Here is a 19,821-nt window from a genome sequence, read left to right as displayed (position 1 = left end):
ACATTCTCATCAGGCTCTTCCCGGCAACTTTTGCCTTGCCTGCCGAAGTGAAATTTGTGCAGAGCTGAGATGGTGTATGTGAGATGGTTCCTATATATTGGTTTTCTATATATTAAATATGTATCAAATAAAGTGATGGGAGTTTTAGGATAGGCAAATAGCCGAAGTGTGGAAGGATCCAAAGTTTTGCAATTGCTTTAAATTGTCAGTCTTTTTGGAACAAAATACCAATGTATGAAGGAATATGAACATAGTCAGAAGAAGCTGTACTAGTATTCTTTGAACAGCCATGAAGCAGCGTAGGAATAAGTCTATTCCTGCTCTGAAGGACTAAATTTGAAGTGATGCCAAAATAAAGCATGTGGAAAAATCTGTTGAAAGGGTGGCATATGTGGAGCGGGAAGATGAGATATCATGAAAAAAGCAGCGCATCGCAAACAAGGCTGGATGCAGTGGTGAGGCAGACAGGGACAGTGCAGGTTTGCGGTGGCTGCATAATCATCCTGCGCCAGTATGGTTGTGCCAGTGCTTTTGATGAATGTTTTCAATCTCCACAATTGCCTGTGTTCCCCACCCTTTCCTGATAAATCAGTCACTGATACACAGTGGTTTGTTTGTTATATTTCTAATCAACATAAGCTGTTAAGCTTGCTCCTTCAGAGTATTGCCATCTACCCTCCTTGACCATGACAGACCAAGTCCTTAGGTGCAGAAGTGAGAATCTAGTTATGTTATTTTAAATCAGAATGTGAATATTAGATGCTGGTTTTATTGGTACAGGACTGGATAAATCTTGCTCCAACTGCAGGAATTCCAGCTCTTACTGACATCCAAAATTTATGTGAATGATGCAAGGCTGGCTTGGCCTCGATGCCTTTGTGAGGGGTGCAGAGCGATGGGGGTGAGAAGTGAATCGCCTCCGTCAAAGTGGAGGCTGTATGAACAAATTCTTATGCTGCAGAATAGAGCTCAATATGTTGATTCACCAACCTGAGTCCATTAGTATAAAAGCCAAGAAAACAAAGGCAAATATTTCTAATTTAAGCTTGCAGTTGCCTTGATTTATACCAGTTATTAAAAGACTCCCTGAGGAAAGAAAATGTTACCTTTTACCTCCTAAGCCTCTGAATGACAGAACCAGTAATATAGTAAAAACATCAACATCTTATAGCTATTTATATTTTGATTCTCTCTGTATTGGTGTTTCTAACATTATATAGAATACCTATAGTAAAATTATATTCACTTTAATGAGGTCTGAGTTCATTTACTAGATTTGTGTAGAAAAATGTTCTTGCAGGATTAAAAGCGTTTTATTTCCATTTAAAAATCTGTTGCCATAGTGACCAATCACAACATTCTCAGTAGCTTTGTCTAGGAATTGGATGTAGGTTTCATTTTTGCTTTGTTTTATTTTTTCTCCTGCATTCTCCGGGCCAAGTCCTCGTTTAACTCATTTTTATTCTTTTTATAGTCTGTCCTTTTCCAACCATACTCTCAATTAAGTCAGTAAGAGTTCTGACTCAGTTTAAAATAAAGATCATGACTTGGGCTCTTCCTTTTAAATAACTGTATAAGAAACAGGAAAATACAATGCTGCACACTGTGGGCCTTCTTTATCACAACAGGTCACTCAGACAAAATATAAGACAGAGTCCTGAAGTATCAAAAGCCTTGGGAGTCTGATACCTTTTAGTATCAATATAATAGTCATGTCAAAGGTATGGTGGATTGCATCTAAAACTGAAAAGCACTTGGAGAAGAGCCTTGATATTTCAAGAAGATTCTTTATAACCAAACCTTTAAAAAAATCAACCCACTTATCACTCTGTTGCAGCCCAACTCTTGTCAGTAATGTACCTCCTTCTGAGAAATGGTAACTTAAAGTGGTGTTTTTATTCCTGCTTGAAATATATATATCTCCTCCAAGAGAAGAATGGGCTAAAGAGCCTGCACACCACTGTGTCCTCTCCTTGTGAGGCTAGTGGAAGGTTTTTGCACGAGGAGAGGCAGTGAGAACGTTTCTGAAGCAAGGGTAAGTAGACGGGGGAAGATGAAGTTATTCATCTTTGTTGTCAGCTTTCTCAAGACCAGACTTTTGTTTCCTTGATAAGCATAGAGGAGCATAAAAAACTACACAAAGGTAGATACCAGCCAGAATGAGATAGCTGGAAAGATTGTGTGACTCCTGCAGCATGACCACGCTCGGATGAGATGAGAACTTTTTTCCTCCTTTACCCAGACATAGACATCTGACTCTTGAGCTTGTCACATCATCTCCTGGGAGAGTGTGTGAAGATGGTTGTGCGGTGCCATTTTACTTTGAAGATGGAAATCAAAAACAGATGAGATATACTCTAGAAATATTAATTTTCATCCATTAAGTATAAAGTAAGCCAAATATAATCTGGTTCTGTAGAAGGGTGCTTTTAAAAGTAAATTATAGATGTTTGTCAAAGGCAGTAATTTAGTCAATATTTAGTTTAACCGGTTGATTTTTAGAATGTGTTTAGTAAAATTACGCAGAAATAACAGTTGATTAGTTAATAAGCTGTGTGCCGTGGTGATGTTAGAAATTACTTTCAAATACTATGCAGAAATAGAACATTATTGTTTTTCTCTTTTTGTTTAAATTTATTATTCACCTAACATGTAAATTGAACTTGTGACACAAACAACTGTTGTGGTATTCAAGAGAGGAACATGTTTTTCTTAATCCATCTAAATGCTCATCACTAAGTGAATGGCAAGTGCACTGAAGGAGTTAGTCATCTTGCAAATATGCCTGATTCTTGGAGGACAGGTCTGTAGAATAAATCAGAGAATTTCCTTTTGAAAAAAATCTTATTACTTTTCCTTATAAGGATATTTATTTTTGATCTTTTTTAAAATGACCCAATAAGTGGCAAACTTCCCAAAACTCTAATTATATTATTCTGAATTCACAGAATGGCAGGTGTTGGAAGGGACCTCTGGAGATCATCTTGTCCAACCCCCCTGCTTGAGCAGGCACACCCAGAGCAGGGGGCACAGGACCACATCCAGGTGGGTTTTGAATGTCTCCAGGGAAGGAGACTCCACAACCTCCCTGGGCAGCCTGTTCCACTGCTGTCACCCTCACAGGAAAGAAGTTTTTTCTCAAAATCATTTCCTTACAACTGTTACTTACTTTTCACATGTTAAAAGCTCTGAGAAAGTTCTACTCTCTGCAAAAAGTGAGAGTAAATAGCCAAAGTGCTTCCAATCTAATGAATTCCAGGCAAAATATTTCGGGGAAGATTTCTGTGATAACAAGCAGTTCTGTGAGTGCTGTTTCGTAACTGAAGCAGGGTGGTTCAATGAGCAAAAGCTAAACTGGGATGGAAGGGGCCGAATGTTTGGGTTTGCCCCAGTTCAGCCATTGATGGCTATGGGACTGAGTGCAGGGGATCCCTCAGGCAGGTGAGGGATGGAAGGAGGCCTGTGGCATGCAGCAATGAACCCCTGCCCAAGCTCTTCCCTCCCAGCACCCAAAGCCTACCTGAAACCAGCAGCCTGGGGGACACACATGCTTTATACAACACTGCTGTGTTGGCTATCTAGTGACACCTACACCTAAAAGTGTCCGGTGTACTCCTAGGGGAAGGAGATCAGTAGGAACGTAATCCAGTCTTCCTGAGACAAATCCCTGAACCATCTCCATAAAGCACAAGAATCTTTAATAGATTTTAGGACTTAGAGCAAAACTAGACTCTCAACACAAAACCTATAGGAAGCAGCAAGCAAGAACTAGTTGTGTGAGTCTCCAGCTGAGGATGTCAGGGATGATAGGTCTCCTTTTCTGCACTCTGGCTGAGACAACACAAGTGTCCGTGGTTGCATCTGACCTGCTATGCAGAGAAGCCCCTAGGCCAGTCCGATGCCAGCAGACTCATCTGTCCATATTTTCTTTTAAGCTTTGCAAAATTCTTGCTTGCATCAGTGAAGACACTTTACAAAACTCCTGAAGCTCCACCTAGGCTTTAAGGAAGAGTGTTGGAAGTTTCAACCATGTGCAATTTTATCCAGTTACAAAATTGTGACACTGGGTTACAAGCAAACATCAAATTCACAACTTTTGAAGCCACTAGTATGCAATAAACCCCCACTTATATGAATAATACAATTTAAAAACTCAGAATGTACATATTGGGATGACATCTTAGCAGCAGACCACAGAACGTTTTAACAGGTGGTATGGGAGTACTCTACAGCCTTCTGATCACTGTATGTAAGATTTTTAAAAGGTGAAAGCAAACAAACTGATTTCTCTTTCATTGTGCTGAAATTTATAGGTAAAACTAATGCAGTCAAAACTTAGAATGCAACATGTTCTGCACTGTGTATACCTCCACACAGTGATCAGAAAGTATAAGCTTCTCTCAAAGTCACTTGATTAAAGACTTAAAATATAATCATTGCTCCTTTCTTATTACAATATAGAAATTTGCCTTTGCTTTTAGAGTTCAAATTTATGTTCATTAGAACAAAAGGTGGACCACAGAAGAAATTCAGGCAATGCCTCCTAAAAAGCTGTTGGCGGCCAAATTCTAAAGTTTTGATACCACAGCTCAAGCTGTGTACCTGCTGGAGAGCTGCTGGGACCAGCCACCCAGGGTACTCCATGGAGATGAGGAGAAATATGAGGGTTTCTGGGTGTCAAGTGTGGAAGATGCCACTCTGCACCTTCTAGCTCTTCTTTCTGTTTTCCTTATGATTATATTAGGCAGAAAAGACGAAGTCTAGCTTCTTTTCTAGAAGATCCATCACAGCCTACTGGGATTCATGTGCAGCCTGCACTTGAGCTGAATTAAGTTGAGGGTAGGGTGGATGTCCACACCTGGCAGTGCTCTGTAGCACCCCATGAGCGCCTCCTCCACAAAAGCAGAGTGCGTAAGGGGTGGGTTTGGATGTACAAAGGCTTTGGCTCCACCAAGGCCACATTCTTTGCTCCTTGGCCCACGTTTGCAGAGGAGAGGCTATGATGTAGCAACTCTCAGTTATTTCAGTGAGTGTTGGATTAGGTCCTAGAGTCTTTTTCACATTATCTGTTCTTAGTTTATGCTTAAAAGAAAAGTAAAATAGCTTATGAATTCACATGAATTATACCTTTGTATGGTTCTATACTGTTATAACAGTGTACATCCACATATATCCATGTACCGTTATACCTGAATGAAAGTATTTTTAAAGCTAAATATTAAGAACATAACCACAAATAGGTAACTGTCTGTATTTAGCTGTATAATTGCAGGAATCTTTTGCCTTTTTCAGACTTACTTGAATATAATTTAGCCTCTTCTACAGGGATAGTATTGCTTTCAGTTTGCCTTTATTGCTTAAGTAAACCTTAGCTGAATGATTTTACGCTTTATTTCATCTTAACTCCAGTGGAGGGTGGGTAATCATACTCTGTGTAGGGAACAGATGTTAGGAGCATACTCTATATTCTTTAGTTGTCTGTCCCACCCTGTACACCCAGAGGATTAGATAATAGTATTTTTGCAAGTCATAACTTTATAACCATATATTTGGTTTTCAGATAATTTTACCAGAAGGGTTTGAAATTTCAAAAAACAAATACAGACACAGACAAAATTAATCAAGCAATACCTGTGTGAAGTTCTTCCCACTGAAAGCAATGATAAAGACATGTCATTCCTCTTGTTTGTGCTTAGGCAGGCTCGCGGGCAGGGTTTGCAATAACCCGGTCTAACTGCCAAATAGCTTTTAAGACTGCAATTACTCAAAGCTGCCAAAAAATGTGAGCGAAGTTGATTCTGTTACTTCTAATGCCCTGACTCTTCTGTCAAGGCCTCCAAACTACTTCTCCTGCGAGAGATACTTCCTATGCTAAAGGAAATGGCTGCTAGTTGCAAGGCTGCTCTCAGGTTTGTAAACACTTTGCTCTGTACACTGGTAACAAAATTAATAGTGTGGATGCATGTGTTTTCTCTCTGCATCTGTGATTCCCTCGCTGGTGAGGGAGAGACCTCAGTTCAACCTTCCTGAGCGCCCTCACAATATCCCTTGCTTCTTCCTACATGACCACAGCTGAACATGAATCTGAACATGAAGCAACCTACACGGTAAGAATGTGGCTCAGCCAGCTCACTGCACACAGGGTGATCAGGCCGACTAGAACTACCAGACCCCCAGTGCCAACTCACCTGGTGGTGAGGAAGATAATTTGGGTCTCCCTGCTGCTCCTGTTTGCCTGAAACTTCAAATATTCCAGCTACATGTTGCATACAGTCCCAATCTGCTTGTACAGTTTCAGGTTATGGCCACCATCCCTCTAATCAAGAAGTGTTCCCTCCAATCATCCCTCTAATCAAGAAAGTATTTTCCACAGCATTAGAATTGATCACTCCACTAGAACAGTCTGGTTTGAAGATCTCCTTACCTCTGTGTCGCGTAAAAGCCTCCATAGCCAACATCTACACTCGTGTATTTAAAGCAATTCCAGTAACACCAGTACCAGGAATTGGAGCTGTGAGATAAGGTTGAATTAATCTTGGTGGTGTTATACTGGATTTACACTGACACTGATGTAAATCTGAAAGTAGGCAGGGGTATATGTGTGGGTCAGTCCAGAAAGTGAGAAACCAGGTGTATGAATCAGAGTTCATGAAGACATGCACACCTCTGAGTTCTTTCAACGCTTCCATTTCCTCCTGTTTTCTTCATGTTTCATGGTGCCAATACAGTTTAAGAATCCTGCATTTTATCAATAAACTTTGTATACTAAAACTCTTACTCATGCTTGTGTTTTGCTGTTGCACACATCATCATAACATCGTGTGCACAATGGTTTTCCTTGTTTGTTACTGTCTTTATAAGTCAAGGCTATTTCCTCCCTTTCTTTGTGTTAAAGTATTTTGAAAGCTGTAGAATTCCTAAATCTCACTTTGTATCTTTTTACTGAGGTACTGTATCCTGAAAATTCAGCTGTTGTGGTCTCTTTTCTGAGGAATTTCCCTGGTATTTGCAATGCATAAATAGAGGTAGCACAGGAGTAATGCTTGATTAGGCATATCCCTCTCATTCCTTTTCTGTGTCATTGGGTTGTTCCACTTCAGTGAGAGGCTGCGATGGCATCCGTGCATCATCCCTACCACAGCAGCCAGTGGTGAGCCTCCTGTGTTGTGAAACTAATGCCACAATTGACAAATCAGTGTTGGATGCCTGCTGGTAAATTCGCGTTGGACTGTACTTCATCTTTTACCCCAGAACACAGTTACGTGCAGTGCTTTGCCTGATACATGCACCAATGCTCACACCCACACAGCTAATCCCACAAGAGTCTTTGGCAATGGTTAATATTTGACAGCGGTTCAAATGTCAGTGTTCAGGACATTGTCCTGAGGTTTCTTTTTAATCTGCAAGGGCATGAAGGTAGTGCACATAGACTAGGCTGGGACTCGGAGCAATTGTTGTGTATCGCCTGAGAGTCCTACTGTACAGAAGGGTGATGATGACAGGGATGTGGCTCTCCTTGTGTTTGAAGTCAGGATCCTCCTTCGTTTCATACACAGCTTTAATCTTTCAAAAGCCACATGGCCCTCTCTTTCCTTTGCAAAACAGTTATCAGTCATGATGTTTGAGGAGTTTGCTGCCAAGATAGCAGGATTTCACCTGGAAGACTTAAGTATTGTATTGCCAAGGCACACTATTGGCTCAGCATGCTTCTGCCTGGAAAAAGACAGCATTATTTGCTTTATGCTTGTGACAAGGCTGAGCAGTGGCAGTGCAGTCAAAGCCATCAGTAATATTCTGCACACCCAGCGCACTGTCAGCAGCAAAGGGCAGATTGCCTGGGAGGGCCTCTCTGACTTTCGGTTTAGCCTGGCATTTTTCCAGTTTAGCAATTCTGCCACCTATAAAATAATTAAAGCAGCTCCCTTCATGCTGCTTGCAGACGTAGCAGTAAGCGCTGCTGCATAAAAGACAGTTGGGCTAGGACATAGCCTTTGCTTGAGGCTGTTTTTGACAGTGACGTGTTCTGACATCTTGTCATCACTGAGAACCTCTGCATTACCTCACGCCATCGTGAAATAAGCAAAATATGCTCACAAACTTATTTGGACATCCAAATTTATGCAGATGCCTCTGGGCTCCTTGTGGGTGACAAGGCTGGCTCTGCAAAGCCCAGGCAGAGACCTTTGCTCACTTTGAAGTAGGACAAGGCTGAAAGCCAGATTGTTTCTGCAAGAGCCGTTTCAACACCCACACCAACAAATCCAATGATGTCATTTTGACATGAATTTTTCTTAGCAGCTGAGAAAATCAATATACCTGGGTGTCACCGCAGGAATGTTTTTACCTTTTCCTTTGTAAAAGGCACTATGCATATGTATTCTTGAATCACTTGAGGTACCACCTCTTTATTAGGTAATTATAGTGAACTCCAGTTTTCTAGCTAGTTGGTGACACTGTGTGTATATGTAGTGGTAGGGTGTGAGCAGGGACTTTGCCTTGCCCTGTGGCAGCTGCTTTGCAGCTGTAGGAATCCCAGCTCCCTGCTTTGGAATGGGGAGCTGAGAAGTGGTTTTTAACTCTAGCAGAGCTGAAGCATGCAGGGTTTAAGAAACTGCTGAGGTCTTTGAGCAAGCCATCTGCAATTTCCCTTTGATCAGCTAACAGGGTTAAAGTGATTTTAGGTCACAGACTTTGTAGAGAATCTTGTAATTTCTATGACTGGCAACTTTTGAAGCTTTTCCCCTCATCTTTCAGTATGTCTTGCTTGTGATTTCTGCCTGGTCTTGTGTAAGCAGCTTTCTTGCCTGCCAGTTTTCATTTTTACCTGAAGCTCGTGCAGCACCTGCATGTCAGCAGCGATCTGACGGATGTGCCCTTTTCATTAACATACTCCTAAGATCTGCATTTGGCAAAACTGACGAGTTCTGTGTAAGATCTCATTAGTCTGTCTTTGAAACTTTCCACACTGTGTTGAGGACACCACCTGCTTGTTTCTACAGTTAGACGATAGCAATGTTGAGGTTGGTCTCTAGTTGATTCCTCTTGTCTGCCTTGTCTTCATGCTGCATGTCCTCTTCTGAATTTGATTCAATATTTGTAAAGCAGCTCTGGGTCAATGAGTGCTCTCTGACTCCTCACTAGTCATCGACCAGGTTTGCCCGCAATGCCCTCCACAGCTTGGGTCCCTCAGACCTCTCCATAGCCTGAAGGCTCTAGTTAATACTATCATGTCTGTATTGCAGGCTTCTCTATTTAGTCAGATCAGCCCCCCAAAAGTGCTCTAGAACAATATTCTGACCTTTAATCTGTGGTGTAAATCCATTGTAAATACTTTGGCAATGCAGATACCAGTGAATTTGCTTCAGATTAACATCAGTATAAGAGAAAGCAAAATCTGAATAAAAAGAGAGTTTCAGCTTTTTTAGAGCTTGTTTGGTAAAAAAGATTGTGTTTCACTAATAACTCAAGCATGATGCATTTTGAAATCGTTTGTTGTAAAATCCAAATCTGCACGTACATATCTTCTGTACCTTATCTCTTAAAAAAGGTGATAGTATGTGATAGAGAAGCACACGCGAAGGGCATATCTTTCACAAGTGAAAGATTTAAAACTTCCAAAGTTTTTGGTAGAAATGATTCCCTTTGTCTTTAGCCATGTAAATTCTACCTTTTATTTTCTTAGCAAGTTGTCTAACTTCCCTCTATCATGAGTGGAGAGAGGGAGGCTAGGCATCTACAGAGTTCTACTTGTTCTACTTCACCCATGCTTCTCCTGGTGGAATAAATACACACTTGGACCTGTTTACAGAGGGCTGCTTTTCTTTCCTTGTTTCAATGACTAAATTAGGATAAGACTTACCCTGTCTCCCTGCTCTGCTCACTTCTTCCCCTCCCAGGCTTGGTACATATCCCTCCAGAGCTGATTATGGGCACACAACTCATTCCTGCTTTTAGTTGTTGTACTACATGGCAGGAGGTGACTCCCAGGTCTCTTCTGAGTGCTCTGCAGGCAAAGAGCTCAGGGGAATTTGCAACAGACCGAAGAGCAGCCATGTGATTTCTAGTATTGCTGCAGCCACATGTTTTCTAGCATTGCTGCAACTACTTGGCCAGCCGGGGGGGTGCTGGGGAGGGGAAGCTGCAGCGGACGCTGGCAGTGCCAGTGGGCAGACCCTGGGCTGGCTGGGACCGTGCTGAGGAGGTAAGCTGCAGAGAAAACCAGGCTCTTTCTTCAGTCAAGGGTGACTTGATGAGCAGCAACTTCAAGGGAGGTTCACTCCATCTACCTTCAGGCATCTACAGAGGAGATTTCTGCACTTGAATTAATCGCTGTAGTCACCTTTCCCAATGATTGCAGAGATTTATTGATCTATTCTAGACACCTTTCACATGAATGGCTACCTCAGAGTAACTCTTTTCCTGCCCTGACTATACAGGGTTCCTAGGGCACCTACAGGGCTCAATATCAGCAAAAAATATGGTAAAAGCACAACTAACTTCAAGGGAAGACAGGGAAATACTTGACAGATAGATCTATTAGGAGTTTCTAAATAGGTAAAGCTCATCATACTGAGCTGAAAATAATTAGGAGCAGGGAAAGAATGTTGGGAGATTTATCCACCTTGCCCACCATTTCCTTACTCTTCCCTAAACCCCTGCCTACTGCCTCTGTTCGCTTTTGAGCTAGACGAACCCTTGGTCTGACACAGTATGGCCACTCTTTGGATCTAATGACCATTTGTGATGTCTGCATCTCCCTTGTAGACATTTACAGTTTATCAGATGAATTGCACCCACCTTGTGCCAAAAACAAGACCCAGACAGCAAGCAGTATGTGCTCTTGCAAATTAAAATTAAACTGTGGTGTAAATAAATAAACTGCCAGCAAAGAGGTGCTGCAGCAAGCTGAGATAACAAATCATTGCAGTGTAAGACTTTTCATACAATTAAATGATACATTCAGAATAAGGCACCACATGTTTTATGATCTGATCTATGCCACAGAATACATTTTCAAAAGGTACATGTGTTCATAGGGAAGGCAAAGCCCGTGGCTTTAGGATTGGCAGCATTTGTAAACGGTAGTGCTGAACAGTGGCTACTGAACTTTATTTTGTCATCCCCATATCCCAAAACTTTAAACACTGCTTCCCACCCATCCTACCACATACTTCTAGGACTGAAGCAGACTTCATTAGAATGAGATTTGCTTGCACAGGCAAAAAATAAAACAATCCCTTACCCCCGCCAAAAAAAAAACCACCCAATCCTACCTACCTGTAATTCCAAAGTTCAAAGGACCAGAAAGAGGAAAAATGATATTCCAAAAAATGAGGGGGAAGATATTTTAGCACTGTTGCCTTAAAAGGCACTAATGACCTGTATTTCCTCCCCTCCCCTGCCACGCTTTGCTTGAAGCCTTACTGAATGTGGACCATCTGCTTGTCCTTGAGGGCAAGGGCAAGGAAAGCAGAGAAGTACTTTTAAGTGATTTGCAGAGAAGCACTTTTTAGTGATTTCTCAATCATTCAGACGAGTGCAAAGGAATCTGAGCCTTGCAGGTGAGGGCATTCACTGTGCAGAGGAGAATGATAGCTGCCGCGGGAGGGCATCGACCTGGCAAGGTGTGTTCTCCAAAAAAGCAGAAGGCACAGGGAAGCCAACGCTGCAGCTGATGCAAAAGCAGACTGCTGCACGGGGTACCCCGGCGCCCCGAAGGCAGCCACGGCGGCTTCTGTAGCCCTTCTCCCGCGTGGTGAAGAAAGCTGATGGTGGGAGCCTGGCAGTGAGAGCAAGCACCGTTTTTTTGGGGAAACTTTGGTATTAGCATGTGTATCTCAATACAGAGGTGTACATGGACTAGCTGTACACTCTGCATCACGCAGTCTTTGACTAACACACGTATTTTTAGACAACACGTGTATTTTTTTTTTTTTAATACCAGAATGTGGAACTCGGTCCTCTTGCCCATCGCGTGGGTGCTGTGAAAGGGAGCCTGCAGAGCGGCACCGACTCTACCTCCTTCTCCTGCCGTTCCCTCCCGGACCTGCGACTTGCTGGCCGGGGCAGCGGGCTGCCAGAGCCCCGTCTGCAGGGAAAGTTACGCGGTTCCCCGCCACCGGGCAGGGCCCCGCTCTGCCGGGGTGGGGGCGAGGTCTGTGTGTCTGTGTGTCTGTGTGTCTGTGTGTGTGCGCGCGCGCTGCCGGCGGTGTGTGCAGCGCCGTGCGCCGGGGGCGGCCCGGGCCGGCGCGGCGGGGCGGGACGCGGCGGGGCCGGGAGTGGGACGCGGCGGGAGCGGGACGCGGGGAGCGTGGCGAGAGGCCATGGGGAAGCTGCTGGCGGTGGCTCTCGTCGGGATAGCGGCAGCCTTGGTGGCGGAGCGGCTGCTGGCCTTTCGGTGAGCCGCCCCCCCGAGCGCCGGGCGCGGGGCGGGGGTCCGGGGGGCGGTAACGGGGGTGCGGGCAGCCGGCGGGTACCGGGGGAACTCGGGCGGGATGGGCTGCGGGGCCGCGGAGCTGGGGGTCGCGGTGCCGGCGGTGCGGGCTGGGGCCGAGGCGCCCCGCGGGTGGGGGCGGCGGGTGCACCCCTCCCGGCTCCCAGCACGGAGGCACCTCGGCTCCTTGTCTGGGGCGTAACTTCAGCGAATAGCTGCCCTTGCACAAGCACGGTTGCAGCCGGACGGGAAGGGTTAATCATCATCATCATCGCTATCATCATCATCATCAAGGGAACCGGTTTTCCCCAGAGGACAACTAGGCACTGGCTTGCTCAGCGGTGCCCTTCGTATCCTCCGACGGACATAGGCTGACTTCAGGAGCGTTTGCCCAGCCGAAATGCCCTTTGCAGCAGGGCGGATGAGAAATCCTCCCCAGGCAGATGCTGGGGCCGGGGAGCCAAAGGGAGGGGGTGCCCTGGGGGCAGGGCGGCTGGTGCCTCTGTTTTTGCAGAGGCTGCAGTTAACAGGGATGTGCCAAAACCCATACCTGCGAATTTACCCCATCTCCAGCCCCTGGGCCAGTAAGTGGAAATCAGGTTGCCAGAAACTTGCATTGGCTACCAAAGCTGACCTCAGGATAACAACAGCCCCTGGGTACATGAGGTTTCCTCTGAAGGAGCACAGACTTCGATGATCGTAAGTTGGGACCTCCCTTGCTGACAGCTAAAATGCCCAGCCATACCATGCTCCATACCACACCTCGTATCATGAGGTGCGAGTGTGAACACTGGTGTTACAGCAGCTACTGACCTGAAGGCTGCTAAACACATAACTCCTTGTTTCAGGCCAGAAAAGTGAAGTTGAATTACTGTGTTGCAAGGCAGCTACGTCATTATAATTTTGCTCACATCCACAAGGACTCCAAATGCCTGACTTCAAAGCAACGACATCCAGCTAATTGATCTTTGGGTGGTTAGTAATTGTAACTAATTACAGAAGGAGGGCTATACTCCCCGACCCAGGTACCTTGCGTAGATGTGTTTGCACCTGGCACTAAATCCACCACATAACCACGGTGGTAACAGGACCCTCCTGCCCTGGTCTTGCACAAGCTGGGATGACAGAGCTGGAAAACGCTTCAGGGCTTAAGCGGGGCGAGCTATTGCAAAGCACTGTGAGGAGCAGGGGACCCTGCATACCCCCTCCCCCCCCCAATCAAATTTAAATGCAATATTGGGAAGCTGGTAAAGCAGAATCGTCTGACAGACACAGGATCGCCCAGTCCCTGTAGCTCTCTGTAGGTTTTTCCTGCATGCTGTGTTTTCAGCAAGCTGCAGCATAGCAGTGGTCTTAAGAAAGATGTGGAGTTTGGAAACACACAACTTCAGATAACAAAGTACTCTAAGATCATTCTATACAGCCTTGAGAAGAGAAACTGTGGGTAATGTTAACTCTTGCCAGGCCTCGCTGTTATCTAGAAGGCATGAATCCAGGAAAGACTTTCTGCTGTTCCTTCTGAGTTTGGTATGTTGTGTCTAGATAGTATGGCACAAGAATCCCTGAAATGCTTAAAAGGCAAGGCTTGAAGAACTATTACAAATTTAATTCTTCTTAAATCAGGTTTGTTTATGCACCTATTATACTGTTGATAGCTACCAAGTGGACTGGAGTAGGGCTCGGGCAGCCGCAAAAGGTGAAGTTCTTTTGTGTTACCAACTCAAATTACACCGATTCCCCTACTGACATTTTGAATCGCTAATTCTTCTCTGAATAAAGGTCTGAGCTAATTTGTATCACTTAAGTGTGAATTATAGTGTGTTACTCTTTTCCTCAGAACAATATGCATATGATGTTATTGTTCATATATATATTTATATATACATACACAATGTTATCATTTCATAACACTCTGTACTGATGTGGTCCTCAGCTTGCATACTGTGTTCAAAACAGCAGCATGCTTCCAGAAAGATGCTGACAGTTTGAAAAGAATTGGGAGCAAAACAAAAAGAAGAGGTCCTGTTGGGAAATAAAACCCCAAAGATCCGGGACTGGTTAGTCTAGAGAAGAGGAAAACGGAAAGAGAGAGGCCTTTGATTATGCAACAGGTTGATGCTGAAGGAAAGGGAATACCTGTGGTCTCTGTCCCATGAAGTGGGATAGGGGTGGAGGACTGACACTGGGAAGAGGCACGGCGTGGGAAAGGCTGTGCACTGGGGTTGTACCAAGTAGCAAAATTCCCGCGTTTTTTTGAAGTTGCATCCTCCACAGTTTGCAGGTCCATGGGTGTTTTTGTACGGCCAGTTAGTTATCTAGGGCATCTGGCTTAGTGGTTAAGGCTGTCTGAGCTAGACAAACGGACTCATTTTGGAAAAGCTTCTATATATGCTGCAGGCTTGTGACCAGTGTCCTTTTGAATTACTCTCATTTCAGCCCATGAAGTGTTTCCCTGGGAATGCTATCGGGATATTATCATCCCTCGTTAGCTGCTGGCTGAGTTGCTGCTGTGGCGCTGGGTGGCCTGCAGCCTGCCCAGGAAAAGCTAATGCAAATAGGAAAGGGAGAAGCCCCAAGAAGGCAGCAGTGCAAACTTTGGGCATGGTCACCCCGAGCCAGCCTCAGTGGGCCGGTGGGTTCAGCTGTGCTGGGATGCTGGGGTGGGACAGGGGAACTGATATCCCCCCTGTGCTGCTTGTGGGCTGGGAGCCGCTGTAATTTTCTGTTGGGGCTCCTCAGCTGCAGGAGAGGGCTTGGGAGAGTTTAACTTGGCTCCTTTCCCTTGCTGTCCTCTGCCCTTTTTGCCCTTCGCCTTTTTTTCTGGCCTCGTGTTATCAACCTGTGTCAATGATACAGCGCTGAAGCAATTTAGAATTCATAATTAAGTGATTAAAAAAATGGAGGACTGACATACCATACAGTGCTCAACTGTATGCATATTTTTCATATCACAGACTGATACTGCTGTTTAGTTTATGTCTAAAACTATAACATAAACACAGCTAGGTTTTGCTATGGGATCTTTGCATTGAGAATTTCCTGTGGTTGGAGCAAGTACAGCCTCAACATGGTGTATAATAGGCATGCAAAGGAGTAACTACATTAGTTTAAAAGCTTTCTTTGGGAAAAAAAAAAAAGAAAAAGAAAGAAATATTCTAGTACACTCACTACCTTGACATTTTTACACAGAAACACGACATATTTGCTTATGGCACTGCGGGCCACCATGGTCAAACACAACAGTAGTGAGTGTGTCTTTCATGTAGAATTGTAGACAACTTGGAATGGAGGAGATGGAGAAATAGGAACTAATGTGTAGCCGCCTGTCTGTACCTGCTTGTCCAGTAAAGCATGAGCCAGAGGTCGAATTTTGTGGGTATTTGGGAATGAAATAAGCACTGCTGAGGGATAATGCTCCAGGTGGGTACCAGGAGGGAAAAGGAAGGGTCAGGGTAATTGCTGAAAATCATACTACCAAGTCCTACCTGTTGCTAGGAATGGGTAGTCCTGCCTTGCAGTGATACCATTGCTACTTTTGAATGTGGACTAGGAAATGAAGAAAGTGCAACAGCTGGTGGCCTGGTCACCAAAAATAGCGAGTGGGTTGGGGTAGAAGGTCGGCCTCTCCTCATCTGAAATGCGGGTCTGAACTGCAGGGTGCTACTGTATTTAGGTGGCTGAGCCCTGAAGAAAGTGTGGCTATGTTAATTTATCATTTGAGCTGTGGTGGGTCACGAAAGTTTATTCCTGAAGCTCATGAACAAAGTCAGGTTCCTGAAGATACTCAGTGTAGGAGAATCACTTAATCCTGGACATGTGTAGCCATCACAGTGATTTGGAGTGCTGTTGTCAGTTCTGGGTTTTGCTTATTCAGTACTTTATGGCTGATTTGTTGCTCTGATATGGCAGACAATAAAAATAAGATAAAGCTACGCTAGGAATGTCACCTGTTTTAAAACTGGCTGTGTGCTGTTAACCCTCCTTTTTCCTCTTGCAGGAACAGACTAAATGCTTCACGGGAAATAGCCCCAGTAACCCTCCCGAACTGCCGGCTCATTAAAAGGATCGGTACGTGCTCAAAATAACTGAGTGCACTGCTTTTGTCCAGCCTTATTTTGAAACTGCTTCTTAAAGCCAGCTTCCAAGCCTGATCCTGAAAAGAAAGTGCTGATTTGATTTTCATTTGTTACTTGGACTTCGAGGTAGGGAGAAGCCACAGGAAGAAAATTATGCTGAAAAACTAGCTAGTTTGGTATAATACTTACTTGCCTTCGGTATTTAATGTTTCTGTTCCTGTTCTTGAAAATGAGTACCTTGCAAACACTTCTCCTTTGCTCAGACACTTAGGAGATTATTTGGCTTTTAGACGAGGGTGTGCTGGCTCTTCAGGCAGGTGCCTACAGGAGGCTGTCAGTTGATGGTGTCTGGAAGACAGGACATGCTGCAAGGGTGGAAGCTCTGCGAGCAGGCCACAGGCATGTAGCGAAGGAGCAGCTGCTAAATGCCAACCAGGATCGCCCGCCTCATTTTGCAGAGATTTAGGAGTGGGCTGGTACCGCACCATGCAAACAGCAGGCAGGAGCTCGGTGCGGTTGCACAATTCAGCTGTGTGGTTTCAAAGAGCAAGGGGTCATATTTGTCATCCTAGTCCAGTTCATGAAGAGGTTGAACAGAGTGACTGAAATGTTGACTTTGTACTTTGGGTCATGTGCTTAGCACATGGCAATGTTTCTGCCTCGTTTCTCTCCCTTTAGGATAACCAGAGTAACACATGTATAGCTTTAAAATTGATCACTTTTTTGTGTCTCCATTTCCCCCAAATTATAATTTTTAAACTTAATACAGGTTTAGTGGCCAGGGGGTTTCTCCTTCTTAGTATTTTTGGAAATGTCTTGAATTCTGTTGAAATTTGCCTGGAATTGTGCTTGTGTAAAAAGTCATTGTATGAGCTTTAAGAGCCTTGCCTTTGAGCTTGCTGAGTCACTGTGTTGCTTTCATAAATCTTCCTCTTCCTTGTGTCAGGAATCAAACACCTTTGTAAAGTCAAATTACTGCCATGAATGAGTGTGTGCAGAGTTCCTTTGCCTGAGGTTACGTGCAGAAGAAATTGCATTTGAAAAAACCTTCCAGGTCTTCTAGATTGAGCTGTAATTTACTCATACAAGACTCTGAATAATGCTTGCTTCGTGGTGATTCATATAAAAATAATTTCTGAGTAATGCTTTTAGGCATATCAGTATTGCAATCTTTACAAGACTTTTTGGAAGATGATTGCACTGTTGAGGGAAGAAGGAAAGCTGAAAATTGCAAATACAGTTACGTTTAATTTCCGAACTGTGTCTCAATTTTGGTGCCTGACATTTACATGGAGATTAGATGCATTCTGAGAAAGTGGCTCTGCTCAGAGGTGGCAGCAGATCAATTTACAGAGGTTTTCTCTGCTTCTCGCTCTGCTCCTGTAATGCTCTCCCTTCACACGGAGCTCTGCACCTTGCCTTGCCTTTGCTCTGTCGTTTGCTGCTCTTTAGAAAAGCTAAAATGCCAAAAATTAATTCAGCAGGTCCGATGCGGCAGAAAGAGAAACAACCAAGGATATGTGCAAACCTAAAAGTTGGTATGTTCATGCAAATGTCTTCCAAAATTAATTTAATATGACCGGGAAGGTCATATTACTCAGGGATACCAAGGACCCCCGACATCTAGATGCTTCCCAGGTAGCACTATTTAGGCCAGGGGTTTTGCTGTACTCAGATCTGTAAGGTTGCGCTTGTGGGTGACTTTGTCTAAGGATATCTTTCTACACACACATCTTGGTCCTCTTGCCTTTAAAATGCTATGACAAAGTTGAATAAACAAGCTGTCTTTATTTTAATCTTTAAAACAGTCCTTCTGACCTCTTAAGTGGGATATAGGTAATGAGCCAGATCAGCTCTGAAACAAATAATCTCAAACTATCCATTCTGTACGTAGAAGAACAGGTGTCTGGTACAGTCTGTTGTAAAGACATTAAAAGTGATGCATCCGTAGCCAAGGAAGCAAACCCAGAGTAAATGGAAACATTCTCTAGTGGAGTGTTTTCTTTCTGCACAGTTCATGCTTTCTATGTCTCACTCTTTTTTTTAAGACTTTGATCTATTCTGCTCTTCAAATATTGTGCAACGTAAGCACAGATGCAAACATTGAACAAACCAATATAAAACTGCAGCTTGTCCTAAACCTCATTCACAGATATGTAGGAAAGGCTATATTTGTAGAGTAAACAGTATCTACTGAATTATGTGAGTGTCTACTCATGTTCCTGGTTTATAATAAACTCACCATATGTCCTGAACTAATTCCTGAAGTTCAAGAAGCTACTATAGAAATTGCTAGAAATACTTGCATCATGGAACAATTGATGGGATACAAGCAAAATAATCACTTGCTTTTGGACATGAAATCAAGGTGTTTGGGTTTTTTTTGTCGGATGCATCTGCAGAATACATCAGACTAAGATAATATAAAGAACAAAAAGTGTAACGTTTTTAGGGTAGACAGTAATTTTTCTCAGTACCTTTAATTTTTTTCCAAAACATTACTTATTCAGATAATCCCAATGGTCAAGTTGGGCTTGGTGATACTATTAAGCAATATAGTGCAGTTAATTGATACCTACTAAATCAGCTCCTAACTCTCCTGTCCCATATAGCGCCTGCAGCAGCAGCCCAGAGCCCTCCCAAAACGGGGCCCACAGGAGAGCCCGGGAGCTTCCCTGCCTCTGGCTGTGTGTCTCCATCCCCTCCTCGCTGCTGCAGCGGTGCCAGCTCAGCAGGATTGTGCTGAATCAGCATTTCCCTGCTCTTCCGATGCTCACTCTCTCCCACACATACCAGGACCTCGCTGAGAAGTGGCCAAAATGTGCTTTGCTGGGCAGTTGCTTTGGAAGTAGTTGGGTGCCGGGCCATTGCAACGCTCCTTCCACCAGAAACTTGTACTTTTTAGGTATCTGCTCGCAATTAGCCTGCTCATCTTTCTGCTTGGCAGCCTCACTAATTCAGTAGCGATAAATGATTATCACTCTGTTTATTTGCTCACCAGTGTGGTCTGCCAGTAAAAGCTGTCTATCCAGCTCACGTCACCATGGTAATTGAGCCTCTCTGCACTTATGTTGTTCTCTTTGCAGCAATCCCAGGAAGTGGAGACTTGCTACTAACCCCGTCTTATAAATGAACCCAGACTTGGAGAGGCCAAGAGCTGGGGCAAAGAAAATGAGCTTGTTGCTTAAACCAGGGCATGAGCCAAGCTGGGGAAAAAAAAAAAATCAACATTTTAGTTGGAAACTCAGGCTCTAAATGTCTCTGGGCACATTAGTGCAGATATCTGCCTCCTGCCTGAGCCCAGTCAAAATT

General features: G+C 44.0%; 1 protein-coding gene across 2 annotated transcripts in view; it reads left to right on the top strand.

The window, feature by feature from the left end:
* Nucleotides 1-12,261: 12,261 nt before the first annotated feature.
* The window catches only part of LOC142052578 (serum paraoxonase/arylesterase 2), a 25,593-nt gene continuing 18,033 nt past the window's right edge, over nucleotides 12,262-19,821 (top strand). For both annotated transcript variants that reach the window (XM_075082872.1, XM_075082871.1), the window contains exons 1-2: nucleotides 12,262-12,397; nucleotides 16,431-16,501. In XM_075082872.1, coding sequence (XP_074938973.1) covers nucleotides 12,324-12,397; nucleotides 16,431-16,501 — 145 coding nt within the window. In that variant the 5' untranslated portion in view covers nucleotides 12,262-12,323. The remainder of the gene's footprint in view (nucleotides 12,398-16,430; nucleotides 16,502-19,821) is intronic.

This window comes from Phalacrocorax aristotelis, chromosome 2, assembly GCF_949628215.1.
Source record: "Phalacrocorax aristotelis chromosome 2, bGulAri2.1, whole genome shotgun sequence".
NCBI lineage: Eukaryota > Metazoa > Chordata > Aves > Suliformes > Phalacrocoracidae > Phalacrocorax > Phalacrocorax aristotelis.
This window is presented reverse-complemented; position numbering and strand designations above follow the sequence as displayed.